The 26,281-nt window shown below is 61.8% G+C and overlaps 3 protein-coding genes across 3 annotated transcripts; all 3 read right to left on the bottom strand.

Moving 5' to 3' along the window:
- Window positions 1–566: 566 nt before the first annotated feature.
- CHLRE_04g224200v5 (uncharacterized protein) lies at window positions 567–13,777 on the bottom strand. Its single transcript, XM_043061953.1, has 30 exons — window positions 13,212–13,777; window positions 12,706–12,789; window positions 11,472–11,542; window positions 11,063–11,257; window positions 10,676–10,747; window positions 10,367–10,463; window positions 10,019–10,167; window positions 9,586–9,811; window positions 9,225–9,331; window positions 8,792–8,935; window positions 8,546–8,604; window positions 8,061–8,187; window positions 7,805–7,866; window positions 7,529–7,621; window positions 7,234–7,321; window positions 6,958–7,012; window positions 6,685–6,855; window positions 6,450–6,490; window positions 5,980–6,199; window positions 5,631–5,731; window positions 5,211–5,285; window positions 4,819–4,877; window positions 4,414–4,525; window positions 4,070–4,193; window positions 3,715–3,794; window positions 3,264–3,361; window positions 2,839–2,967; window positions 2,431–2,562; window positions 2,163–2,235; window positions 567–1,950 (listed from the first exon to the last, which is right to left on the bottom strand). The coding sequence occupies exons 1-30, from the start codon at window positions 13,339–13,341 to the stop codon at window positions 1,873–1,875; spliced, it is 3,252 nt and encodes a 1,083-aa protein (XP_042925305.1). The 5' UTR covers window positions 13,342–13,777; the 3' UTR covers window positions 567–1,872.
- Window positions 13,778–14,811: 1,034 nt separating this feature from the next.
- On the bottom strand, window positions 14,812–21,177 carry CHLRE_04g224250v5 (uncharacterized protein). Its single transcript, XM_043061954.1, has 13 exons — window positions 20,754–21,177; window positions 20,250–20,453; window positions 19,953–20,023; window positions 19,577–19,662; window positions 19,360–19,443; window positions 18,948–19,141; window positions 18,552–18,609; window positions 18,236–18,313; window positions 17,795–17,935; window positions 16,776–17,465; window positions 16,529–16,622; window positions 15,727–16,376; window positions 14,812–15,483 (listed from the first exon to the last, which is right to left on the bottom strand). Exons 1-13 carry the CDS (start codon window positions 21,005–21,007, stop codon window positions 15,157–15,159), a joined length of 2,931 nt encoding a protein of 976 aa, XP_042925306.1. The 5' UTR covers window positions 21,008–21,177; the 3' UTR covers window positions 14,812–15,156.
- Window positions 21,178–22,377: 1,200 nt separating this feature from the next.
- Window positions 22,378–26,267, bottom strand: CHLRE_04g224300v5 (uncharacterized protein). The gene is made up of 11 exons (XM_043061955.1): window positions 25,906–26,267; window positions 25,618–25,662; window positions 25,330–25,440; window positions 25,001–25,134; window positions 24,695–24,803; window positions 24,370–24,499; window positions 24,104–24,176; window positions 23,826–23,907; window positions 23,550–23,600; window positions 23,293–23,410; window positions 22,378–23,063 (listed from the first exon to the last, which is right to left on the bottom strand). Exons 1-11 carry the CDS (start codon window positions 25,987–25,989, stop codon window positions 22,945–22,947), a joined length of 1,056 nt encoding a protein of 351 aa, XP_042925307.1. The 5' UTR covers window positions 25,990–26,267; the 3' UTR covers window positions 22,378–22,944.
- Between the last annotated feature and the right edge of the window lie 14 nt (window positions 26,268–26,281).

The following is a 26,281-nucleotide window of genomic DNA, read 5'->3' on the forward strand; positions in this document are numbered from 1 at the left end:
TTGCAGCTCTGTCTATGCGTGGCACTGCGCCGCTGTCTGCGGTATCAATTGTGTTATGAGGCTGCGTTTGTGCGGACAGCATTGCCAGCTGCCTGCTGTTCGTCAGTCAATTTGAAAGCAGTGGGGGCAGCCTTGCCTCATCGTCTGCGTGCCATACCCAGGGACTGTCCCCTCTGTAACATCCGCATCCATACCCAGCAAACGGTGTGCTTTGCATCGTGCAACAGGGGCTGCGTGAAGGGCGTGTTGACTGTTAGACTGGGTTGGCAGTTGGCGAAGTGGGGCTGTCACAGGTGTGGTGATGGGGCCCTCTTGTTCTCGGCTTCTCGGGGTCATGCTGGTCTGTGCAATCTCTTTAGTCTCGAGGCAGGGAATCCTGGTTGCAACGACTGCAGCCCGTGGCTTGTTGGCTGTCCAGTCCATCCAGGCACACTCCGTCACTCATTCGCCCCTCTCATCAAACCGCCTACTTGCCCGTGCCTCACTGCTGGAGACCTGGAGTGCTGGCGAGCTGCGACCCACGAGTCCAGGGCGTTCATCAACGGCTGCTGCTTCCGTATTCCTACAGCTGTACGACGTTACAACGCGTGTGTGCCACCATACTGTACACCTCGTGGACTCAAGAATGCACCGGCAGGCCGCCACCGGCAGCTACGATAGTACACCACACAAGGGCTAATCAAGGCCCGTACAGGTGCGCGTGAGCCCGTGCACCGCGTGCACGTGAACACAGCCTACAGCAAGACCCTGGCCAAAGCGTCTCTGGGGCCGTCTAATGCACACATGTTATTTTGACATTTGGGCTTGCACATTAAGGTACACTTGACTTGCTGCCCCAGATAGGCTGTGGGCAGCCGCTAGATAAACACAGAAATGCTCGCATCTTCGTAGGTGTGGTTGTGCGAAAAGGGAGCGTGTGCACCGGCAAGCATGCGATGGCATATCTTGATGGCGCAGGCGCACGTGGCTTGCGGTCCGCTTGCACAGCTTCCCGATGAGCCCGGCGTGCATGCACATGCCTCATGCATATCACGGCGCATCACACATGCCCACGGTTCATGCAATCAAAGCACACGCCTGCCACGAGCGTCTTGGCGCCGCACGGGCTTGGCGCCTTGCCAGTTTACCTCCGGAGAGGCACAACGACATAGCCTCACTGTGCGCTTGCGACACCCGAGGCCGCTCAATGCAAAATTGGCTCCGAAATAACGCTGGGAATTAGGAAATCAGGATTTGACGTACAAGATGACAAAAGATGATAACAAACAACGCGCGCCAGGACGGGATGCCGGCGGCAGCGCTCAAAACGACACGCGACATGACGCACATCCTGCACCCCCGAAGAAGTGTTGCGCCGCAGTGCCATTACAACTCAGCCAGACGAGACCCTTATCAACGCGAGGCAACGACTAGGGACTTACTGCAGTTATTAGGTAAAAGGGACCACGCTCCACCTGCGAACATGCCCGAGCGCACAGCAGCTGCGACACTACATACGCAAGGCGGTATTACTGGAGTCTCAAGCCCCCGGATGGGGCACGGGGTTCGTCAAGCCAACTCCATCACCGCGGCCGGCTAAAACGGCTTTCGTCACAGGACACGATGCATTTCTCTTATTTATGCACGGCGAGAAGCGCCGGCATGACTCTGCACACACAACATACACACACGGTTCTCAAGCAAGCCCACGCGCACACCAGCACAGCCCCCGCACCGCTGCACGCGCGCTCTACATGGCTGGAGAGAGGCCACCGCCCGCACTCCGCAGCTTGTGTCGCCACTCGCCACTCGCCGTGCGCGCGCGAGCGCTGCGACGGCTGGCTGTGAGCCCTGCCAGCCGGGCAGGCCGCCTGTGATCTCTACAATGTGGATTTAAACGGCGGCGCCGGAATTGGTGCGGCAGCAGCTCAGCTGCATCCCGTTCATGGCTGAGTTGTCGCCCTTGTCGCCCTGAGAGAAAAGAAATGAGAAGGTGTGTCTGATTAAAACATTAACCGAGAAAGGTGCGTAAAGAATGAAAGAACGAAGGAGGCAGACCGTGCACGGACGCGCAAGCGCACGCGGACACGTGAAGGTGCGCCGTAGAGTGCACCTCCCTCCCTCCTCCCACACATTCTCTCTCACAGGCACACGCTTCTCCAAACACACCCAATCCGTTTCACCTGGTCAGCCTGGATGCGCAGGCGCGCCCCGCACATGAAGGTGTCGGAGGGGCAGGCCACCCAGTCGCGCCAGCTGCGGATGTGTGTAGCCACACAGAGCACAAGGGAGGCAGGCATTGATAAGAGGAGGTGTAGTTGTGTGAGGGGTTGTGATAGTGGTAGGTTTTGGTTTTGGCAGAAGGAGCAATGCCGGGAAGCCAAGACACGCAGCAACCCTCCCCTCCCCTCCCCTCCCCTCCCCTGCCCTCCCAAAACACACGCCACGCACCTGCCCTCGTAGCCCTGGTCGGGGCTGAGCACGGCACCGTCGCTGCAGCGGAACTCCACCGCGTTGGCAGCCGTGTCGTCACCCTCCTCCGCCGCAGGGTCGGCCACACGCATGCGAGCAGCGGTCACGTAGCTGCGCATGCGTGTGTGCGCGTGGGTTTAGGGGGGGGGGGCAAGATGGTTGGAAGATCGGTGCGGGATGGAAGATGAAGACGAAGGCTACAGACGAAGCCGTTACCAAATGAGGGGGTTGCGGGGGGGGGGGTCAGGCACGGAGTTTGGGTGAGAGGGAGCGGCAATTAAGGCAGTGTGCGCGTGTGCAAGCAGGTGGGCAAACACAGGCCTGGCTGGCTGGCTGGCTTCTTGAGCATATCTGGTTGTAGGCCTTGCAAGCAGGTGTAAGACTCACGCTCCGCTGGCGCAGGTGGCGAAGTCGGACCATGTGCCGATCAGGCCAGAGGCGGGGCGCACGGCGCTGCCGTCGTTGCAGGCCAGCTCGACGGCGTTCAGCTCGGTGTTGTCGTAGGGGGCGGGCTTGCTGCGGGGAGGGGGGTGGATGGGTATGGGATGGGTGTGGATGGGTATGGGATGGGGGTTGATGGGTATGAGATGGGGGTGGATGGGTATGGGATGGATACGGGGTTCACGTGGTGGGCAATACAGGTGGCGAAGGGGGTTCAGTCACAATACGGCGGTAGGAGCAGCCCCCGTTTGCTTTGCTGCTGCCGACTGTGTGGAAGTAAGGCTGGACGAGTGGCTAATGAATGGCCAAATGCGGGCGGGGCTGCTGCGCTGGCAGGCGCGTCCGCTTTGTGTGGAATCCGCGTGACTCACTGGGCGTCCATGCGCACGCGCAGGCCTGTGACGGGGATGCCGCGAATGCTACCGGCGCCGGCATCGACGTAGCAGTAGCCCCAAGCGCTCCACTCGCCCTGCGAGGGATGCAGAGAGAGGGCAGGTCGTGGGTGTGGGTGTGGCCGTGTGGGTGTGGGCAACAGGCGCCCTTGCAGCGATTGCGGGTGTGGTGTTCTCAGTGGTGGAGGATTGGGGGATTGTTTTTTGCGAGACAGGCACACGCGAGGCCGGCGCAGTGTTCAGGCGCAGGGTTGCCGTGGGGGCGGCGCTGGTTATCGCTTGATGCATAGCCATGCCTTGCTTGCCAGAAGTCTGTGCAGGCTGTACTCGTGTGCGGTACGTCGCAAGACTTTGAGACACATCGGCCGTCGCTCTAAGCAACCCCTAACTTAGGCGCCCCGGCCCTTGGAGTCCACCCCATGCCACGCACCCAGTAGCCCACAAAGGCGTAGTACTCGGCGGGGTAGGAGACGTCGCCCACACGGACCATCTCAACGGCGGCGTTGACGACTGCGGGGGCAGGAGGAAGAGGGGTATTGAAGGGAGCGAGGGTGAGAGGAAGACAGGGAGTGAAGGCAGGGAGCAGTGCGTGCGTGGTTTGCATGCCTGTACAGAGGCAGGAGTAGTCCCGGCGCATGGTTTATTTGCCATTGTGCCCATTCTTTGATACGTCCGGTTTCCTGATGCAGCAACTCCCATCTGATCATCAGCACACAGCACACTGCCCTGTCAGCAGTCCCACGGGGCCCGCGTGGCGGCCGGGCCAAGCTGCACGCCTCTCTCACCCGACGGCGCGGCGGCGGTGGTGACCTTGGAGGAGGCGGCGGTGCCCGAGAAGTACGTGTCGCGTGCCAGGTCCACCGCGCCCACGCTGTGCTGCACCTGGAACAGGCCCAGGTTCACACCCACCTGCAAGGCGGCGGGTAAGAACGGGGCGACAAGGGAAGGCGGTAAGCTGGCGGGACCCGGCCATGGAGGGCGGGGTGTGTGTAAGTCTTACTCATCAAAAATCTCAGAAAAAGACAGCAGAGGCCCGGGCTCGGGGGGTCTAACCGGCAAATCTCACGAGCCAGGCGAAGGCATTGGCGCGTCAGGGCCTGCCGTGTTGTTGTCAGTCCAGCCGACTCACGTAGGACTCGAACCCGGCCTCCGACATCCAGGCGGCGGAGGTGGTGTAGCGCAGGGCGGCGTAGGTCTCCACGCGGCCAGCCCAGGAGGCGGAGGCCGACACGGCGGCGGGGCTGCGGGGTGCGGGTGTGGGTATGGGTGTGGGTGTGAGTGTGGGTGGGGTTGGTGCTGAGTGTGGGGGTTGGGGAGGTGGTGGGTGGATGGCGCAGATGGGGTCAACAAGGCACGGCGGATGGGAAGTTGGCTCTACAGTGTTGGTTTGGGCCCGGGCATACAAGGGAGGCCCACCAGACTCAGACTCGCACCATGACGTAGCAGGACAGATCTAAACAACTACAACTAGCTAGTTAGTTAGTTGGTGCCCCTCTAACATTCCTCACTAGTGAGTTATTTTCTCGCCTCCCACCTGGCGCTGGAGCCCAGCATGCAGCCCTGGCGCTGGGGCTGGTCGATGGCACCGCACAGCTGTCGCGGGAGCGGCGGCGAGCGGGGTGGGTGAATTTGGCACGGTTAGCAGCAGGGGCAGCAGTGGCGAGGGGAGGGCGAGCTCGAACAAGCTTGAGCATTGGGCGCGGCAAGCACGACCACATCCCGACCCGGCACTTGCGCGAGTAAAATTGTAGGGTTTTGGCCTGTATCTCCATGCCTTCCGGGCTACGGCAGGTAGGCACGACCCAGCCTTCCACCAGTGCCCAACATGCGTGCACCGCACGCCCCCCGGCCCCCACATCCCCCGCCTACGGGATTGGTTTAAGTTAACCCCACATCCCCCGCCTAGCCCCCACCCTCCTCTCTCACCTTGAGGGTGCCGGCCGCGCCCTCGCCCAGCCCGTTGAACACGGCGGCGGCGGTGGGGTAGGCGGACGCCACGTCCTGCGTGGGCGGTAACGGCAATTGCAAACGGTAACGGTAAACGGCGGGGGGGGGGGCTTTACATGGTAGACGGTAGACCATCGAAGAGGGAGAGGGCGAGCGGGCAGTAACTGTTGGGGTTTCCGCAGGGCCGATTGCTGTGGCTTCGAAAAGTATGGCGCGCCAGCTTCATGTTTCGGCCGCCCGCCCTCTCCCTCTTATACCACCTTTATTTACCCCGCCCTTTTATGGACGGCTGCCCTATGCCTAGTAAGGCCACCCGCCTTCGGGGCGTGCGCATGGAACTCCCCCCTTCCTTTCCCAACCATCCAATGCAACCCCCCCCCCATCCATTCTTAGGCTTACGCTGGGGATGGTGAGCGAGGCCAGCAGGCAGCCGCTGCTGGTGGCGCTACAGGTGTCCAGGCTGGCACTGCCGCCCAGCTTCAGCCAGGGGGCCTTGTCCACTGTCCGGGACGGCGCGGGCGAGCGAGGGAGCCGGAGGGCGGCGGTCACGTGGAGCCGGAGGGAAGGCAAAGGGGCCGTGGGTAAGGTGCTGTAAATCCACAACCCTGCATTTGCATTGCGCCCAGCCCTGCCCGACACGCTCTTGGAAACGCAAAGGGTGCCAAAGGCCATGCCAGCTTGAGTAGCAGCAGCGGCAGCAGCAGTAGCTGCAGCGGCGGCAGCCCCTTATGACGGAATGTGTACTTACGAGCGCCGCCGTTGGGGCCGCAGGCGGTGCTGACGGAGACGAACTTGCTGGCACGCACGCCCCAGGTGACAGCGCAGCTGCCGCCCAGCGACACGCCGGGAAGGGCGGCGGGCTCGGCAGTGCACAGCGCGGCGGCGGCGGCGGCAAAGGAGCCGGGTGCGGCGGCGGCAGAGGTGTCTGCCAGGAGCCATCGGGCGGAGTGCTGCTGGGCGTGAAAGTGCTGCGGGCGGATTGGAAGCGGGGCGGAAAGAGGTTGAGGAGGTTGGGTGGGGCGGAGTCGGATGGAGTTGGAGACCCAGGTGGAGTGGAGGCATGTCAGGCGAGGGGTGAGCATTCAAGAAGGCCGCTCCACAGTTGTAGCGAGTTGCAGCACACGTACGATACGCGGGAAGCCGCCGCCAAGCAACAGCAGTAATTCGGTGTCTGTGGGCGCACGGGCGAGCCTGCACACGCCTCGTCCTTCCCCTCACCTTAGCGGACTCGGCGGACAGCAGGTTGCGGCGGTTGCCGGCTGCAGGGGCACGCACACAACACACAACACATGCCACATGGCACAGCACGGGGGGGCTTTACTTGCCAAACCTGGTCAAACTTGGTGCCAGCCACATACGGTACGACAAGCCCACTGGCTTTCAGCACCTATTCACTACAGCCGCACGCCATTGTCCGTCTGACAAACCCATGCATGATGAGTGCATGACTCACCGCCCAGCTCGGACCAGCGCTGCGAGGGCACAGGCACGCTGAAGGCCGAGCCCAGGCGCGGCATGCAGCCCACGGAGCAGCTGGCGGGCGTGGGCGCGATGAAGGCTGAGGCGGCCAACGAGCTGGCGGTGAGAGCCAGCTTAAGGTCCTCGACCACGTAGCGCAGCTTGCCTGCACGTTAAAATTGATTTAGTGAATGGAATGGAACGTTATTTGTAAACAAACTTTCTTTGAATGTTAATGGTTAATGCTCCGGGCTAAAACGGCACGTACCCAGCGTGGGGTGGTTCAGCTCGAAGACGATGGGCTTGAAGCCGTCGATGGTGTCCTGTGGGGAGCAGGGGGATACGGCGGAGTGTGAGGCAAGCGACAGGGCCACAGAGAGCAAGGCATGAGAATGGAGCTCGCCAACTTGCATGCGCATTGGGCCACCCAGGGCCACCGCTTAATCGCGTATGGCTTGGCAGCAGGCTCAGTCCCAGCATCGGTGCCGCCAAGTACGTTCACAAGCACGCACCGACCGGGGCAGTGAACGGCTCACACACTCACCCAGTACTCAATGCTGATGGTGTCGGCGCTCTTGACGCCCGACAGCGCCGCGGGCTGCTTGGCGTTGAAGGTGAAGTGGCGGGCAGCCCTGTGGGGCGAGCGAGGAGCGGAGCGGCGGCAGGCGGCGGTGATTATTGCTTACTGGGTATGGGGGCCTGATCACTGCTTGGCAACCTTGCCTCATTTACGTCAACTGTCCCTTGTGCCGCGGCTCCTCAACTCCCCAACCCGCGGTTGACCGTGCGGCCGACATTTGTCCAAATGCTTTATTATGTTACCAGCATTTGTGACTCACTTGCCCATCTTCTGCTCATCGCCCAGGTACTTGAAGTCGGCGGCCGACAGGTCGCGCAGCAGCGACAGCTGTTCCAGGTGCTCGCCCGGCAGCCTGAGGGAACCAGACCACATACGGTAGTTGCAACAACATACAGAAGGGACAGGCTTGGGTTGCATTGTAGACGCCAAGAGTCCCTACTCCTGCTGCTTTGGGTACACGGGCACAGTACGTGGCTGTGGACAGCGACTGCCGTGATCGTCGGTCACCCAAGCCCTCTGCCCGCAACACACGCACGTGTAGGAGTTGCAGTAGCCGCGCACATCAGCGGCGTCCAGGTCGGTGTCCTCAGGGTGTGCCTGTGCGGGAGGAGAATTGCCCAGGGGTGCAAGGCCTTCAGGCGCGCGCGCAAATGACGCCCATCCCCTCAGCGAGTGCAACCATTCCTGCATCCCTGCCCTGCTGTCATGCAGCCACCATCAATAGCCATCAGAAATGTTGCCCCGAGTGCCGCGCCCCTAGCTTCTCATCTTTGCCCACTTCGCCGACGCACCTTCTCCTGCCACTCCGAAACGGCGCCGGAGCCGGTGTCCATGAGCGACACGCGCTGCAGGCCGGGGGCGGAGTCGTACGACGACACGGAGCGAATCAGCTTGCCCAGGTAGGTGATGCGGCGGCGGCTGTGTGGGAGGGCCAGGGGCAGCGGCGGGAGCGAGGTCGGGTGAGCGAGGGCAGCGAGAGGCGTGAGGTGCGGCGCTGGCTGCTGGACACGGTGAACGGAGGTGCGTGGCAGCAAGGACGGGGTCGCGGATTGCGGGTGCTCAGCGGTAAGGTCCAGGCCGAGCGCTGCCAAGGCCCTACTTCCAGGCGACACGACATCAATGCACAAGCACGGTACCCATGGTATTCGCGCTCTCTCGTTTATACACACGAACACACACACACACACACACACACACACACACACACACACACACACACACACACACACACACACACACACACACACACACACACACACACGCAACGAGCACTCACTGGACCATGTAGCGCTCGCCAGTCTTAGCGTCGATGGTGGTGCCGGGGATGTCCACGGGCTACAAGCAAAAAAGGAATGGTGATTGGGGCTAGGTATTCATGTCAAGACCCAACGCATTTGCGGGTGCGCACTTGCTTTCTTTCTCGACGCACACGCACACACGGCATGAACCCCTTTGGAAAACACCATGTTTACTCGTGCGTCCTGCTCGTGTCCGACGTCACCAAGTCATTCATTCGCCGCACCTGCACGCTGGATCCGGCGGCGGTGGCCAGCAGATCGCGGCGGCGGTGGTGCGCGGCTCCGGAGGCGGCGGCGCCGGTGGGGTCGTACAGACAGCGGTCCACGGTGGGGGCACTGGGCAGCACGCAGGGCTCCAGCACGGCCAGCTGCGGGGCGTAGCGATGGCGGGAAGCGACACATCTCAGCATATCAAGTGTTCACATGTAGGAAGAACTCATTTATGGCGTGGTTAGTAAATCAATTTGCTTGAAGCGTAAATAGGGCACAGCATGGTGGAAAAACCGCCTGTAGGGAGGCTGTACAGACGGCCGCTCTAGCGTTCCGCTCTATACCATCCGGCATGCTGACAACTCTCCGAAGAGCATTTCACAACGCCTCAAGCGGATTACTCTATCGCACGGTCCGTTACCCATCGCCCGCACGCCCGCGCCGCACCTGCATGGAGAAGTCCTTGCTGGGCAGCTTGGGTTTAGACACGTCCACCGGGTCGAAGGAGGTGATGTTCTGGATGGAGCTGAAGTAGCCGTACAGCGTGTACTGGCCTGCGAGGCGGGCAGGGAGACAAGGGGAGAGGGGAGGCACGATACGAGGGGGAGAGGGGGATAAGCAAGGAGGGGTCTTGGTTGAAGAGTTGATTGCTACGAATATGAGTATGAGAGGCAACTATGGGAGCGGGGCGCAGGGGGGAGAGGAGTGAGGCTCAAGGTGAGGCGGCTTCCAGACGCGAGGGCAGCGACAAGTATTAAACGAGGTAAGTCACCCCGAGGTAGCACGGCCCCGCGCCGCGCCCACTCACCCGCCAGCAGGCGGCGGCGCGAGCCGGCGTTGGAGGTGACAGCGAAGCCAGCCTCTGAGAAGATGGGCGCGACGTCGGAGGAGAAGTGCACGGTGGTGTCGTCCAGGGTGAGGGTGCCGGCGGAGGAGAGGATGCGCACCACGGAGCCCCACACGCTGTCGTCCTTGGGCACACGAGCCACGCCGTTCACCAGCAGCGCCACCTGCGCGCCGGTGCCCGACTCGATCTGCGGGAGGGGGGAGCCATGCAGGGATGGAGCGGTACAGGCACAGGCGCAGTGAGTTGCTACAGCTCTTGTACACCAATCGGACCATCACGGATGGCCTAACGCCCTGCAGGAAACCCATACCAAAGTATCACAGCACAGACACTGGTCACGTCTGTGCACAACCGCATTCCATCATCATAAAGGCAGAGTAAACACAAGACTCACGTAGACGTAGTTGAGCTCCATGAGCGCCTCAATGTCCACACGGCTGCTGAAGCGCTGGCGGTTGCCCCTGAAGGTGGCGGTACGCAGCACACCCACGCTGGTGGGATCCACGGCGCCGCCACGCTGCCAAGTCACGGAGGTGTCGGAAGCTGCGCACGTGTGTGGCAGCGGCGGCGGGAAGGAAAAAATGTGGTTGGAGTTTAGTTCAATCGGACAAAGAGAGCACACAGCAAGGCACGGCGAGGACCGCCGGCGAAGCCAGGCGAGGACATGCGAGGGCAGTTGGACCAAAGGATATCAGTTGATACATAACAGCACGCACGCGCGCTCTCGAGTCTCTCGACTCACTCTGCACGGGCTGGCCGTCCTTGGCGTTGTTGGTCATGGTTGCGTACTCCAGGGCCTGGCGGTAGGCGGCACGACCCACCAGCACACCGTCCACCACCTGCAGCGGAAATGAAGGTAAAAAAAACAAATATAACAATTCTCAGAATTTTGTTTCGTCCCCTGGATGTGATTCAGCGTCGTGTCGTGGCCAAACGCCCTACCACAAAGGTCCTGGGCGTGCGTGATCGGCAGGGGTAGCTGCGAAAGCCGTTTGCCAAACCCACACGCCGCACCGGCGCCGCACACGCCGCACACGCTGCGGCCCCGCACCTGCATGTCGGTGACGTCAGTGCGGATGATCTCGCCGGTGCTCTTGGAGACCAGCGCGTTGGCGTTTCCGACCTGTGTGGGAAGGCGAGTTGGGTCGACAGAGGTGGTTCGCGTGCAGGCGGAGGCATGTGGGATGCAGGGCTCGACTCATCCGCCTTGACCCAGCCGCATCCCTAATGACTACTTCTGCTATCACTTGCTGTGCACACTACACTCCACTAAACCAACGTTCAGACTCTCGACCCGCAATGTGAGGGGCTACACGAGAGGGCGCCTCGACCACTCACCACACCCGGACATATCGTACATCCCCTCCAACCACCTCGCCCATGCTTCCCATCACACACGTACACCCGCCTGCCAGCGCGGCCTTCGCAGGCAACGCACCTGCGTGTCCTTGATGGTGGTGACCACGAACCAGGTGAGGCCGGTCATTGCACCCAGGCTGACCACCATCACCACCAGCGCCAGCACCAGCAGCCAGCGCATGAAGCTGCCGGTCAAGGCCAGGCCGGAGCCGCGGCCGCCCGCGCCGAAGCCGCCGTCCTGGCCGGCCGTCGCGTGCTCCAGCAGGCTCACCACCTGATAGAAATTCATTTTGGGTTTCATGCGCGGGCTTGGGTTTAGCACGTGCCAACCAGGTTTTAGCGCTGTCGCTTTTGGACTGAGGCCTTGAATGGTGTTGATTGTGCGAGTTAGCTGTTTCACTGACGTGACGGAACCAACCCATGCCGTGGCTGTCAACCACACAAATGCACCCACAGATTGTGCTTTCCTAACACATCCACAACCACACCTGCTCGTACTTGACGTCATCGCCCTCCTGAATGTCAAACTTCTTCAAAATCTCCTGAACGCGGGCGCTGCCTGAGAAAGGGCAGAACAGAGCAGAGGGCGCGACACGGTGCCAAAATGGGAGCGCTAAGGGGTGCGCTTGGACGTGGAGACGCGCGTGGAGAAATGCCAAGGGAAAGAATGATGGGCCAGCCCGGCAGGGTGACCTGCAGGCTGTGCGTTCTTTGCGGCAATGAACCCAGCGGCGGGCCGTTCGGCTGCCCAAACCCCAGGCCGCGCTAGCATGACAGCCCTGGCGCTGCGGCTGCGCCAGCGGCCGCGCCAGCGGCTGCGCCAGCGGTCTTGGCAGCAGCGGCAGCGCCGCACCCTGGCAGTGGCGCCGGCTGCTGCTGCTGCTGCTGCTGCTTCGGCAGCTGCATGGCTCCTGTCTGATCGCCACTGTGAGGGACACACGGCTTGCCGCCAGCCCCCGCCGCTAGCGCCTGGCACTGCCATCGGCCGCCGACATCATGGCGTGCCCACTGTCTGCCCCTCGCCCCTCCGCACTGCATGCCATGTCAGCGGCTGTATCTGTGGTGTGGCGGCCCTGCCGCCGCCGTTGCCCGGGCTGCAGGCGACGTTGGCCCCGCATCGCGCCATGCGGCAGCCCAGCTGCGGCGCAGCCCTTTGGCTTTCGCACGGCGCGTTCCGCAGCCTGTCAGCCACCCCACCCAGCACCAGCGCCAGCCGGCGCAAGCGACGGCACCAGCGGCACCAGCACCATGCCCCCTGCCCGCGCTTGCCGCGCGCAGGCCTACTGTGCTGTGTAGTAGTGATCTGAAGCCTGCATGCGCGCCCCCCCCAGGGCTGCTGCCGTGCTCGCCTGCCTCGCTGAGTCGCCTGTCTGGCTGCTTATGGCGCGTCGCGGTTTGCGCCCCGCTGGCAGCAGGCCACGGTGGAAACATCCGTTCCAGTCTATCTGGCGGCTGCTGCCGCCGCTGTTTCTCCACTCGGCCCTGGTGCTGCAACGTCGCGGCTAGAGAAGCTCCATTTGAAGCTTGCCATCCCAGCTGCTGAACTTCTGAAGCCCTTGCTCGACTTGCATACCACGGCGGCAAGTCCGCTAGGCGTATACTTCCATGGGCCCCCAGCAGCAGCCGCATTGCCCGCCGTCCCCAGCCACGCCTTACTGCAGCTTACTGCCGCCCAGACTGCCGCTGATAGTCCAGAGCCCAAGCTACCCATGCAATACTCACTGCTGCCATCCCAGCCCAGCTTGCGAATCTTCTTCGCAGCGCTCTCATTGTAGCTGGCCTTCGCGCGGCGCTCATGCACCTCCGCTGTGAAAGGGCAGTACGCAGCCAGGGAGCGCCGGCATGAGGCCCATAAGTGCAGTACACCAAGTGTGACACGCTACACCATTCTCAGGCATGGAGAAGGCCATGGCAGCCGCAAGGGCCGAAGCGATGGGTTATGCATCGCATGAAAGAAAGTCGGCGAGAACCCCAAGCTCGCGCTTGCTCAATGAGTAGATTGGCGATGCCGCATGGGCCAGCTTGCTGTCCGACACTGGTCACTTCATGTGCGACACTTTGAACCAGGGGCGCACCAACCGTCGATACATGACCGAAAGTAAGAGGTCCGCCAGAGTGGCGCAGCCTCTTCCTGCCTTCCAAGCATTACGATACCTTCCCCTCGTTCATGTCATCGGAGAGCCGCATGGGCCCGCCAGCACACCATACATGGCAGACATGAAACTTACCACCCGGGAACGAGTACTGGGGCACATTGGGAAGTGAGGTCTCCTGCACCAGCTGGCGCTCCTCTTGCTGCTCCACGTCACCGCCGAGGCGAGCGGGGCCCGACGGAACGGGCGAGAGCCTGCCTGCCATCGGTCCATCTCCCTCGACGATAGGCAGAATTTTGTTGCTGCTTCCCCTATTGTTCAAAGCTGGCAGAATACCCCTGCGAGCAGTGCTGGCGCCGCTTACAGAAAGAGGGCTGTCACCGCTGCTCTCCGCACGAGCAGACGTGGGCCGCGAGCGCGGCTGAACCTGGAGCTCAGGAGAAGCTGCAGCATGAGCTGCAGCGTCAATCCCACCCTCGAAAGGGTTGGACGGTGCAGACATTCTGCCGCCCGTGTAGGCGAAAGGAGGTCGCCTGAGTGCGCCCACTAGATGGAGGCTGAGGTACCTTCAGCGGTCACAGCAAATATATAATGAGCTAACCAAAGTTCAGGCCGTGGGGGTCGGCCTTTTGTTATCGCTATAGTAACTACTACTAGTGGCGCCCACCTGAAAATGCACTGCGACAGCTAACTGTAAGCTGTCCGTGCATACAGGTTGGGATGCTCGGCACAGTAGTGGGCCGTATTGGGGCTTCAATCGCTGGGTCCCGATTGTGGCCCGAGGCCGGACTGCCTGCTATTCCGCCCCCTTGAGAGGGTGCCCAACTGCACTCAGTTCCTTGTATGCACATTTATGAGGAGTACATGACAGGTTTGACGTGCGCATAACTGCGGCTTTCGCTCCGTACCCAGGAGGCGCGGGCGCCCTAAGTTGGTTCTCTATAATATGATCTCTTGTAGCCACCAACAAATTTACTGAAACATGTCAAAACACCCGAAAACCGTTGTTTCCGAAACAGCGTGCGCGAACGCGCACTCAACGGCTGCTCTCACTCGTGGCCTCTCGTTGAGCTTCCTTTAAGTGTATTCCATGCCAAGAACTGCGGGCACAACATAGCATCCCTTGCTCCTAGTGTGCTATGCATTCCCCAAACCGAGACCTCCCAGCGTAACCATGTTTGCCAACTGCTAACTCCCCTGACTGCCAGCGCCCCGTGGCCGCCTGTCATCTGAGTGCTAACTATCATCACACATATGCATGATTTGCTGGGTCGACATTTGTTCAGGAACCGGGGAAGCCTCGCCGGTTAGTAGAACCTGCCACGTCGATGTGTTGCCGGGAGTTCCCACGACAGTTGGTCCGTACGTGCACGGCGGTTCGGCGCAGGGTGCAAGCAGGTGCAAGCGGGCACACTGGATGACGCGAGTTTACGAGTGTGAAGCAAGCCAGTTTACTGCGTCCGCACTGAGAGGTACGGGTGACGTTGCGAAATGTTGCTGAAAGCCGGGCATGGTCAGGCATGTGTGCACTGTGCGCATTACAATTCCGCGTTGGATCGTTGATACGGTATGCGTCTTGCTCAATAGTCTGGTAGAGCATGCCAGCGTGAGCGACGGTGTCCCTGACTCCCTGATCACCTGATGTCTTTCTTCCACCAGTGCTGTTGCGGGTTGCAGTTGAAGCATGTAGCCATGTATGCGTGGCGGACTGGCGACCGACCGGCTTGGACGATGGAACTGGGCAACCTTACAATCGTGGGCAGGGCCAACAATCCGTGTAACTGCGCTGGACAGCCTTCCTACCTTGCCGTCAGACGGTGAGAGAGATACTCATAACAGTAGAAACAAAGCTTGGTAAGGGGTGCAGGGCCTGCGCCTCAAAGTAACAGTATGCACACGGCCTCACCTACTAAAGTTGTCTGCAGTTTCCCTCCGGCCCGCCGCCTCGCCTGCTTGCGCTGGCTCGCCAACCTGACAATGAGCAAGTCACCAATCACGTCATCATCCACACCGCCACACGCCTGCACACGTCTACACAGCGGCCATCTATCTCTGCCCCTGGCCGCAAGTCCGCCGCCCCTCACCGGACGTCTGCGCGCGTGGGTATCCCCAGCCCCGTCCACGTGCGCAGCACGCACAGCCGCTCCCAGTACAACTGCTCCAGCTCCGCCGACCGCGCCCGCGCCGCCGGGCCCGGCCCGGGTGCCGGCACGCCGCCAGCCGCCGGCGCAAACAGCGCCAAGCCCGCTGCCGCCGCGGCCTCCGCCGCCGCCGGCTCCTGGTTTGCCTGTGCGTCTGCCTGTGCGGCCTCGATGCGGGAGTCCAGGCTGCGTATGTTGGCCTCCAGGGCGTCACCGGCGGCCACCTTGTGGCGATGCACCTCGTCCAGCAGCGTGTTCAGCGCGGCCTGGGTGTGGGAGCGCAAGGGTGTGTCGGAGCGAGTGTGAGAGAGTGGGTGGCTGGGTGCCATGCATCAAAGCGTTTGGGGGTGAGGGCGATGGGGGCGGTGTGGGGGCATTGCAATGTAGCCGTCTGGGTGGTAATTGCGTTTGCGGATGCGCTGTGGGGTTGCCTGGTAAGGGAGCCGCAGACACACGGGTCGTGCACGCATGTGCCCGCGAGGCCAACCCTTGGCGGCACGCACGCTCACCTTGATTGCCGCCTTGGCCGCGGTGGTGGCTTTGTCATGGAACACGGGCTGCAGGTGCTCCACGTTTGGCAGTCCCGCGCCCGGTTCCGGCGCCGCGCCGTCATCGGTGTGGCTTGCGCTGCCGCCCTTCTTGTCCTTGCCGGCGCCGCCCTTGGCGCCCGGCTTCTCCTTCGCCCCGCCCTTCTTCTCCTTGCCGTCCTTCTCCTTCTCCTTGTCCTTTTCTTTGACGGCGCCAACGGAGATGGCGCTGGCCTCGCCGTCCGCGTCGTCGCCGTCCTCACCGGCGGCGGCCGCGGCGGCGGCGGCCGCCGCCGCCGCCTCGGCGGCGCTCTTGGCCTCCAGATCGGTACGGATGACGTTGAACTTCTCCTCAACTGCGTCCACCATCTTGCCCACCAGCACCCGCATCGCGCGGCGCAGGACCTTTCGGTTGTTCGGCGGCACGCGCGCGCGGGCCTTGGCCTCCTCGGCGCGCACCGCCAGCGGCGCGGCGGCGGCGGGCGCCGCCGCCGCCAGCTCCGTCAGCAGCTCGTCCAACACCGCCAGGCTGCAGCCGGCGCCGGCGGGCGCCGGCTCGGTCCAGGAGGGCGGGTACTTGGGCGGCGGCGGCGGCGGCTCGTCGCCCTTCTTGCCCTTGCGCGCACTCGTCTCTGTTTATGAGAAATGTGAATGCAAGGGGGTGGAGGGGATCAGCAAGGGCGTGGAAGCGCACGAGCGGCAACCATCTGGGTGTCTCCGCAACAAGCCCCACCGCCCTCCGCGAACAGGGCACATGCACACATGGATGCGGCCGGCCGGGCACCTTTCTTCTTCTTCTTGGGGTCTTCGTCCACAGACGGCTTCAGTGCCGCTGCCAGCGCCGCCTCCGCCTCGCGATACACCTCGGCCAACTCCGACTGCACGCATAAAGACGAGAGACAGGTTCAAGCAATTTTGTCACAACGACTTCCACACAACGACGCAGGCGCAAAACAACCGCCGTCACGCGCCACGCCGTCATGCCGTTATGCGTCCATGCGCCATACGCCACGCCCATTTCCCAGACCCACTTGCACCCCGGGCGAGTGGAACAGCGGCGGCCAGGCGTACGGCCCGCCCACCGCGCCCGCCGCGCAGCCGTTGACGCGGTCCCAAGCGTCACCCGCCGCCAGCTCCTCCACCGACTCGTGCGGCTGCGGCCGCCGCGGCATGCGCACATCGCGCAGCACACGCTCCAGCGCCGCTGCCACCTTGGCGCGCTTCTCCTTCTCCGCCAGGGCCTCCTCCAGCGCCCCGCGGCCCGTGCCGCTCTCGTCGCGCACCTCCGCCGCGCCGCGCAGCCGCAGCGTGAGGCAGGGCCCCTCCGAGCCCTGCAGCGGCGGCCGCGTGACCAGCTCCCATGCCTCGCGGTAGGTGCCGGCAGCTGCCGCCTCAAACGTCACGGCCACGGTGAGTGACTGGCCTGGCAGCAGCACGCCTGACTGCAGCGAGGCCGCGAAGCACGGCGGCTGGGACAGCTCGGTGGCGGCGTGCGCGTGCTGCGGCGCCGGCACCCGCCGCCAGCTCCAGTTCACGGCGGCAGTGCCGCGGCTGACCAGCGTCACGGAGCCATGCGCCTTCTCGCCCACGTGGCACGCCAGCGACACGAAGGGCGAGCTGAAGGCCACGTGCGGGCCGGGCTGCGGCGCGGCTGCTGCGGCGGCGGCCTCCTGGGCTGCGCGCTGCGCCTCTTCTGCCTCCAACGCCGCGCGCAGCTGGGCCTGTTGGGGCGTGAGCGTGGGGTGGGCGTTGCCGTGTGTGTGTGTGTGTGTGTGTGTGTGTGTGTGTGTGTGTGTGTGTGTGTGTGTGTGTGTGCATGAGCGCGAGCGTGCAGGTGGTCGTAAGCAGCGTCCACGTTTAACGTGAGGGATGAAGTTTGAACATCATGTTTGCTACTGTACCAGGAGACAGCTGAGTGGGGCACGGCTTTAAGCTAACACATATGCACACACACACACACACACACCGTAATGTTTTCCTTGTGCTCTTTAACACACACACACACACACACACACACACACACACACACACACACACACACACCTCTTACCTCCATTTCGTCCTTGACCGCCTTGTACGCCTCGAAGGCCTCGGGCGCGTGGCCCCTCACGTGCGACTCCACCTCCGCCAGGGTGATGGGCGCGCCAGCCAGCGCCTCCAACTGGCTCTCCAGCGCCTCGCCCGCCACCACCTGTAGGGGAACGGCGGGAGCAGGATTACATGCTCGCACTTGCAGGCACGAATGTCATACGGTAGTTAAAGGATGGCGATGATGGACAGGCGCAGCGGTGGGGGGGAGGGTGGGAGTACAGCAGCGTGCGCGGTTTGCAAAAACGTCAACTTGGCGCTACACCGACATCATGTCCACATTTTATACCAGGCGGTAAGCCAATGTTCGAAGTAGAGCATCCACCACATTCGATGTAGAGCATTCACCACTACGCATCCCATGTTACACCTATACTTCCTGGCCCACCACTGCAGAACCCACCAGCGCTCCAAAGTCAGGGTCGTGTGGTGCCAGAGCTCGCAGCCGCGTGCCGTACTCGGCCACACGCTGCTTCAGCATCTGTGTTAAAGAGCACAAGGAGAACAAAACGCAAAGACAGTGTTCAGCATCTGTGCGCGTATAATGCAGAGTGAGAGGGCGGTAAGTGAGGGATGAGGCGGCAGGGAAAGCATGCCACACGCGTCCCGCTATGACCTCTGCAGTGGGCCAAATCGTACTCCCGAGCAAAGCAGAGCACGCTGTGTGGACGCCTCAGGTCAGGTCCTGCTGGCCACTCCCTTGTTAGCCGGTGACTCACCTCCGAGTCCTCCCACGCCCGCCCGCGTGCTGATAAGCTGCGCCCCAGCGGCGGCTTGCTGCGTGTGTGCGGCACATGAAATGGGTTGCGTCGTTGGTAGCCGTACACGAAGGATGGGAGGGGCAGGCCAGTGCTCAGGACACGCCATGGCTTTCAATAGGCTTGGAATCATGGAGACTCAGTTTGGCCTTCTATTCGCATTGCTGGTGCCCCGCCCCTCATACTTTCATGGAAACCCACTATGGCAGCGACCACAGCTCACAGCTCCGTTATGAACAAACCCAACAGCTGATAGGCTTTATTCACAGATACATATTTTGCACACTAGCAAGCACAGCGTCCACCCCTTCCCTGTGCTGCTTTCCTAACATCCACTTCATGCGTAGCCACACCCACTTGGTTGTGGCGCCCAGCATGACGCCGTTGGCGGCCAGGGTGGCCACGTGCTGCGCGTGCGCCGCGGCGGCGGCGGGGTGGCCCAGCGTGGCTGGGCTGAGGGTGGTGCCGCCGCCACCCAGTGGCGCCAGCAGGGGGTCCAGCGGGCGGCCCACGCGCGCGGCACGGGTGGCAGGTAGCTCGCCGGGCCGGTCCTGTGGAAGGGCGGGAGGCAGGGAGGCAGGGGAGAAAAGGGCGCAGGTTGGGATTCATGGTTGAAGAGGTGGGCGTGGCAGGTGTTCAGCCGCACCGCCTCTTCCAGCTCAGTCCTTGCTGATGCCGGCCGCCTTGGCTGCCCCCCCCCCCACCCGCGCCTTTCCCCGCGCCCTCCAGCAGCATCATCTTCACCACCTCCGCCATCACCTCCACGCACCCGGATCTTGATGGCCAGGCCTGAGAAGATGGATCCAAGCGGCAGGATGCGCTCCCAGGCGTCACGCAGACTGGCCGTCCACACCTGGAAGTAGCGCAGCAGCAGGGGATGGGAAAACATAATCATTAATAGTGAACTTTGGAGCGTTTACCGATTTCCGGGGATTGCAGAAGTTAAGACTGCCACAGCGCTGTCGCACTCACACCGCCTCCCCCACCTCATCTGGGTTGCTGCCGCGCGCGTCTCGTGGCTGCGCCCGGTACAGCAGCTCCGTCAGCTCCGCGCGCGTGCGCCAGGCGGGGCCTGCGTGAAACAAATAAGTTTGGCAAAGCCGCTTGCATCCCCTTCTGTCGCCAACCCGGGCAGCCACCAATGCACATAAGCGCATAAGCATACCATCACCACCACCGCCACCATCACCACCACCACCACCACCACCACCACCACCACCACCACCACCACCACCACCACCACCACCACCACCACCACCACCACCACCACCACCACCACCACCACCACCACCACCACCACCACCACCACCACCACCACCACCACCACCACCCTGCGCGCATGCAGGGCATGGACGGACGCACCTCGCTGCATCGCCAGCTCTGTGGGTGCGCGCCCCACGCGGTACGCCAGTGTGGACGACACCTCGTCCCACCTGCAGGCGCCACAAAGACCACATGCACCGGTTGCTTTGGGAGAGCCCTGGATGCCGTTTGTATAGCCTTCTCACGCCTCCTCTGTAGGATAGGAGCAAGCAACGGAAGCAAGCAGTCGCGCTGCAGACCACCACCAGCACCCCTATGCCACCCTGCAAGCCCCAAGCGACCAGCATCGCTGCATTCGCTGCCTCAAGGCGCCCAGCACCCAGCGCCACCACGCACTTGGCTTGCTGCTGCTCGAACTTCCCCAGCTTTCGCGTGTCGGCTGCGACGCGCATCGTTTCCGCAATGGTGCGGTTTTCTGCCGCCGCCTGCTGCGCCGGCGGCAGCGGCAGCGGCGCGCCCGCGCCCGGGCCCATGCTCCCGCCCATGCCATACTGGCGCCGCGCCGTGTGGATGTTTGTGAGCTGAGACTGGTACAGTGCCCTGTGAGGTCAGCAAGCGGCGTGTTGGTGTGGTGTTGCAAGGGCCAGTGTTGCAAGCCCGTACCCATTTGGCTACGTCCGCGAGCGCCCCCTTCACGTGCGCTGTACTGGGACCCTGTGGCAACGTCCCGTCCCTATCAGCCCCCCTCTCCTGCTGTGCATGTCGGCTGTTGGCTCTGTATGCGCACGTTTACTTGTCAGCATCATGGTGGCAGCGTGCCGTGCCAGCAGTTCCGTGCGCCTCTCACACCCGCCTCCCCCCACCTCCCGCTCCCCAGCTACGCCAGCCGCAGGCCCGCACCTGGCCTTGCATAGCTCCCGGTAAGATGCAATAACTGCCACGCCGTTATCGGGAGAAATAGTTGCGGCAAACCACACGTCCGGCGGGAACTCGCTGGTGTCGCTGATGTTGAACACATTCGGGGGCTCAGGTGCCTTTGGCGGTGGCAACGTTGCCGCTAGCCGCTCCTGGAACTCGCCAACATCTCCAAGGACTTTGTAAGCCTTTAATTTCGCCTTCGGGGGCAGCCCCGCTGGTTCAGAAGGGCCGACCATCCGTCCAAGAGTCAAGGAAGCGTCCTCAAACTTCAACACTTGAGATAAGCTACAATATAACTCCTAAACACATTGCGTCTAACCGCAACGAACGCAGGTTTCACGAAGTCGTTCCTCGCGTTGGCTCTACGTAGGAACAAAGTATTGATGCAGTAGACAATTGATTATATATCATACAAGAAACTGCAATGGAGAGCAGAAGCAGTGTTGTTACATGACCCTATTGACTTCGAGCGGCACGATCCGCCCACCCGAGCCGCGGGAAAGTTGAATGGAGTATAGCGAATCAATTTAGATGTAACATCGTCATGGCTCAGCCGAGGAGAGCGCATGACGGCTAAAGCGACTTGTTTCGGCTGGCACGCGTGCCGTTGCGTGCAGAGGAGGCCGCGTGTGTCAGCCCAGCCGTTAGCTTGGGGCTGCTGGTACTGGGTTGTCAATGCCACAGGAGGTGTGTCAAAACAACATAACATCTATCCATGCCGAACTATCACCCGCAGCTTGTTTTACAGTTCAGCCCGGCAGCCCGAGCGATCCTTGGGATCTCGACACGCGCAATTCTCGGCAACGCTGACTGAATCAGCGTAATTTCCCTCCCTTCTGTCGGTGTCATCTGTGAAAACCATGAAACATGCTTGAGTGCTTCCCCTATCCCAGATCCCCTCTCTCCTCTCACCTCAAAGCCTCAAAGCGTACCAAACGCACATTCGCCAAAGCCGCCTCCACGCACCCACCTCTGCACGCACCTATGGCTCAGAACTGCTACCACGTGTCTTGAAACCCGCTACACAGCCTAAACCGTCTGCTGAACCGCCAGTTTTAGACCGTTCATCACAGGAGTTGCATGAATGCATGATGCCACGCACCATGCAAACTGTCCGTTGACTACGCTTTCCTGCCCCTTGCCATGTTCCATCACGAGAAACCCCTCTTCATGTGTTCATCGCATTCATTTGCACTTGTGCCTCCTGTCATCGGAAACGTGACAGTACCCTCAGTTTCATTCTTTTTGGGCTGAGCCCCCTGAGCGAAGCGATCCAGGGGGGGCGAAGCCCCCCAGGATTGCCCCTGTCCGTGCGTGCGTGCGTCGTGCGTGCGTGTGTGCGTGCGTCGACAAAAAGTGCCAAACTGGCACAAACCGCGAGTGCCACGTATTATTAATTGCAATTACCTATTGTAGAAAAATAGACGGCAGGGAAAACTCGGCCGGAGCGAGAAGCGACCTCGTGAGTCCATGGACATCTTGACTTTCTTCAGTTCGCGAGTATAGCTCTCGGCCCCTAAATATCTTACATCCATGTATCAAAACATGTCGACGACAAGCGTCTTGGGGCAAGAATGTCGAAATTGTTTGCAACAGCCAAACCATGCGTCCCCGAGCCTTACATGTGTCGCGGCCCGGGATCCCGCGCCCGAGCCCGGCTAGCCGTTTGCGGTGCTTGAGTGGGATGTGGGTGAGGTGCATTTGGGGTATCATGGACCGTGAAGTGGCGTGGGTAAGGTGGCGTGGCGTGGCGGGGACAGGGCATGTCGGTGCCTCGGCACGGCGTTGGCATAGTGGCCAGTCCCGCTTGATGGGCTTGCAAGGGTGCTGTTCATGTCGCCGGTGCCCATCGTCACATCCCCTTGCGCTACATGGGGCTCAGCCCATTTTCCAGCTGTACAAAGCTGACACCCCTTGTCACATGCTTCCCCCCCCCCCCAGCATTCCCATATTTGCCACTTATCCTCCTCATTCCGCAGCCCTGCTACTGCCTACCTATCCAGTTCGGCAGACACCTGTAGCCTTTCCCGCACAAGGTCCCAATGCGTGCACCCAATAAGGTGCCCTGTCGACCCGCCCCTTGATGGGAGCGTCACAGAGTGTGTGTGATGTGCGTGCTGCACCCCTGCAGCTCCACCTACGAATGGCACGTTGGCGCTCCTGCCTCCTCCCGCTACGTCGCCGTGGCCATGGGCGCGGACAGGCTGTGCACGGGCCCCACCAGGCGCTGGTACATGGCCAGCAGCTCGCGCATGGTGCGGGCCTTCTGGTTCATGTCGCCGTCGCAGGGGACTGCATGCATGGGTGGGAGCCAGGGTGGATGGGCGCGCGGGGCGAGGCAGGCGGGTAATGAGGAGGCGGGAGGTTAAGTGAGGATTGGAAGATGGCTTGCAGGCGGTTGCGGTTGGTGATGCATTCCGTCCACCACCAATCAGCTGCAGTTGCGGTGGCTGGACGCCGTGATTGGCCCGCGTGTAAGCTTGCAGTGGCATCACACGGCCGATCACCCCCATCGGCTCACCGTGAAAGCTGACCCACTGCCGTACCGTGGCGACCGGGCACATGCCGTCGGGCCCCCGCCCCGGTGACTGCCCCCGCTGCCCCATGGGCAACCGAGTGGTGTTGCAGCCGCATGGGCCCTGCAATTGTGTTGCCGGCGCAGGCACATAAAGCAGGAGCACACAGTGACAATGGTCCCTCAAGCACCTTGCATTGTGTTGCATACCACATACAATGTTGCACCATACTGATCCAACCATGGTGTGCCCAGTCGCTCACCATGCACCACTGGCTGAAGGTCTCCCCCAGGAGCATGGACAGCGAAAGTACCTGCGGCCGCGGAACCCTGTCGTCAAGGCCTGAAGTTCCATGCGCCATGCGCCATGGGTATGCACGTGCCGTGTGGGTGCACACAGCAAACGCCATGTGCCATGCGCCATGGGTATGCACGTGCCGGGTGGGTGCACACGTGAAGGCATAGCGGTAGCGGTGATACGACAAGCTCCAGCCCATGATCAGATCAACCCACGAACCGCTGCCCGGACGAGCGCCCACCTTTGTCCCAAGGTCTGTGCTCATCCACTCCATCGCCGCACCAAATGTACTCTGATCCAGACTGGGCCTACTCCACTGGGCCCTGCACGCAAACGGACATACAGAAACACCCGCTGTGGCTTAGCCTGTTGGGTCGGCGTCATGCAAGGGCCATGGGTGCGCTGCGCGTTGCAGGTGTGACCAGATGTCTGCGATGGGCCTATGGCCTGTGGCCTGTGCCTGCCTGGCATGGACGTCATTCAGTTATTTGCCTGGTGTTGGCCGGCACCGGTACTCACAGGTTGACCAGCCAGGCCATCCAGTTCACCACCGCACGCGCCACCATCGGCCGCGCGCGGAAGTAAAGCACACCTGTGCACGGCAGGCATGCATACTTGAGGCGTGTATCCAATTGCACAGACCCGTATGCAAGCAGCTATGTGTGTTGCAGCAAATGCAAAGGTCACACACTGTTGCATATACATTGGATGTCGAGTTGCAGACTCAGTATGTGCGGGAGGAAACTACCGGTATGCGCGATCAGGTGCGGTCGGGTGCTTCTCACCTATGTTGTTGGCCACACGAGGGAATCGGTCCAGCGGTATCGTGTCGTCTCGCCTCTGGCACTCCCCAGAGACCATAACGTCCACATCGGGTCGCGCCATAAAGTACGGCAGCGGGTTGCGGAAGAACACCTGCATGTGCCGTGTATGTCATCAAGGTCTGGTTGGAAATGACGATTACGGTAGTTGAAGCTCATTCCAAACTAGGGCAATGCGTAGCCTTGGACCACGGAAACCTAGTTGTCCGATCGCACACAAAGGCACACGCACGGCACATTGGCACTTGCAAGCGCACATCCCAGTAGTGCCGACACGCCCGCTGCTTGCCTGGTCTCCATCTAGGAAGAAGACATCGAAGTTAAGTGTCAGCGCATCTAGTATTGTCTGGATCTTCGCAAAGCTCAGCGCGTAGAACGGCGGGCTTTTGTAGCCATAGCTGTGAGGGGGAACAAAGAAAAGTATGGTAAGCGTTTAGTTTTCGGCGTCCGTGCAATGGTCATTGTCTCATATCCCACTATGCATAGCACGACCACGCCGAAGGCTGCTGGTCCTATACCCGTGCTACTTGATCCAAGCTCAGACGTGCGGGAAACGACTTAGCGCTCCTCCCAGCGACCCGTAGCCCGCCCTTACTTCTCGTGTGTGAACATGGGGCAGGTGATGGGGACGCAGCGCGCGCCGTAGGGCTGCGACACGCGCGTGCAGCTGTCCGCGGTGCCGTTGGGCAGTGTCATAACGGTGGCAACCAGGTGCGCCGCCAAGTGGTCCTGGGGAGGGAGGGAGGGAGCGGTTGAGTCGGTGTGGCATCTCATAAGCGTTGATGACGAGTAACTGTTTGAGGTGACACGCATCCAGAGTGGGCCCCCCCTCGCATACGCTGACCTGCGCGTGTCCATCCCTTGTGCTTATGGCAACACCGAGGGCGGGCATGCGCTCACGCGCACGCGCACGCGCACACGCACCTGCCGTCCGTCACGGTGCGCAAATGTGATGTTCTGCAGGCTCTGCAGGAACAGCTGCCACATTCCGTCGCCCATGAATGAGAACTCGCTGGCGATTGACAGGATGGAGATCTGTAGCAGCGTAGTTCACCGAGTGATACAAGCGCAGGCTAAGATGAGTGTTGTTTGAGCTCCAATGGGGCCGATTGGCTGTCATCAACTGTCAACCCACGGTTACTGCAGCCTATGTCAACGCAGCCCGGGCCGACACTGTTCCATTATGGCCGTAATGCGCCCGCCACTGCGTACCTTCCGTTCGCGACCGCGCCCATCATACACGCGTAGGTGGGAGGCCTGCCGAAAAGAAACGGGGATGTCTTTTGCATGCCAGACGCGACGAGCACCAAGGGGGGGGCCAAGGCGTGCACGCCAGTGCGTGCACCCGTGCCCGTGCAGCTTTGGGGCCTTCACGTGTGCCGTGTGACGGCCACGTGTTCCCTACCGGTTCATGTCACACGGGTTGTACCGTCCACCAAGCCCCAACCCACCCTCGCTCCACGCAGCCCCCCCCCCCCAGGACAGCGCCGTCCGCCGCACCTGCACCGCCTCAACGAAGTCCTTCCCGGGCAGTCGTGCTGCGGATGGACCCCAGAACCACTCGCTCATCTGCGCCACCGTCATGTTTGGCCATGACCCCGCGTCGACTGTGCAAGCTGCTGCCAGCGCCCAGAGGAGGAAAAACGTGACGCTGCAACGATGTATGTCCATAATCAGTAGCTGGTGAGACGGGAAGTTCCAACGCGGCCCTAGGACCTGCTACGAAACATCTTTGACATAAGGACAACTGTAATACAGAGCCCGATGGCGAGGAGCATTCAGTCCCAGAAGTTTGGCGCCACATGCACACTTTCTCCAGCAGCGTGACCTTTGCCTACGGCCTGTTCAGCGCATGTTTATGCTTGAAGTTAAACAG

The sequence above is a fragment of the Chlamydomonas reinhardtii genome, chromosome 4 (genome assembly GCF_000002595.2).
Source record: "Chlamydomonas reinhardtii strain CC-503 cw92 mt+ chromosome 4, whole genome shotgun sequence".
NCBI lineage: Eukaryota > Viridiplantae > Chlorophyta > Chlorophyceae > Chlamydomonadales > Chlamydomonadaceae > Chlamydomonas > Chlamydomonas reinhardtii.

What these genes read in the sequence shown, in the direction of transcription:
- CHLRE_04g224200v5 (XM_043061953.1), bottom strand. Translation starts at nt 13,341, where the DNA reads ATGGCAGGCAGGCTCTCGCCCGTTCCGTCGGGCCCCGCTCGCCTCGGC. An exon ending in CCACCATCAAGGACACGCAG is followed by an intron (nt 10,748 to 11,062) that starts GTGCGTTGCCTG and finishes CTTCCCACACAG; the next exon opens with GTCGGAAACGCCAACGCGCT. An exon ending in GGCTACTGCAACTCCTACAC is followed by an intron (nt 7,622 to 7,804) that starts GTGCGTGTGTTG and finishes TGGTTCCCTCAG; the next exon opens with GCTGCCGGGCGAGCACCTGG.
- CHLRE_04g224250v5 (XM_043061954.1), bottom strand. Translation starts at nt 21,007, where the DNA reads ATGGTCGGCCCTTCTGAACCAGCGGGGCTGCCCCCGAAGGCGAAATTA. An exon ending in ATGCTGGGCGCCACAACCAA is followed by an intron (nt 18,610 to 18,947) that starts GTGGGTGTGGCT and finishes GCACACACGCAG; the next exon opens with CAAGCCGCCGCTGGGGCGCA. An exon ending in CCCCAAGAAGAAGAAGAAAG is followed by an intron (nt 16,377 to 16,528) that starts GTGCCCGGCCGG and finishes TCTCATAAACAG; the next exon opens with AGACGAGTGCGCGCAAGGGC.
- CHLRE_04g224300v5 (XM_043061955.1), bottom strand. Translation starts at nt 25,989, where the DNA reads ATGACGGTGGCGCAGATGAGCGAGTGGTTCTGGGGTCCATCCGCAGCA. An exon ending in GGCGCGGTCGCGAACGGAAG is followed by an intron (nt 25,441 to 25,617) that starts GTACGCAGTGGC and finishes ACGCTGCTACAG; the next exon opens with ATCTCCATCCTGTCAATCGC. An exon ending in CCTTCAGCCAGTGGTGCATG is followed by an intron (nt 23,411 to 23,549) that starts GTGAGCGACTGG and finishes ACACAATTGCAG; the next exon opens with GGCCCATGCGGCTGCAACAC.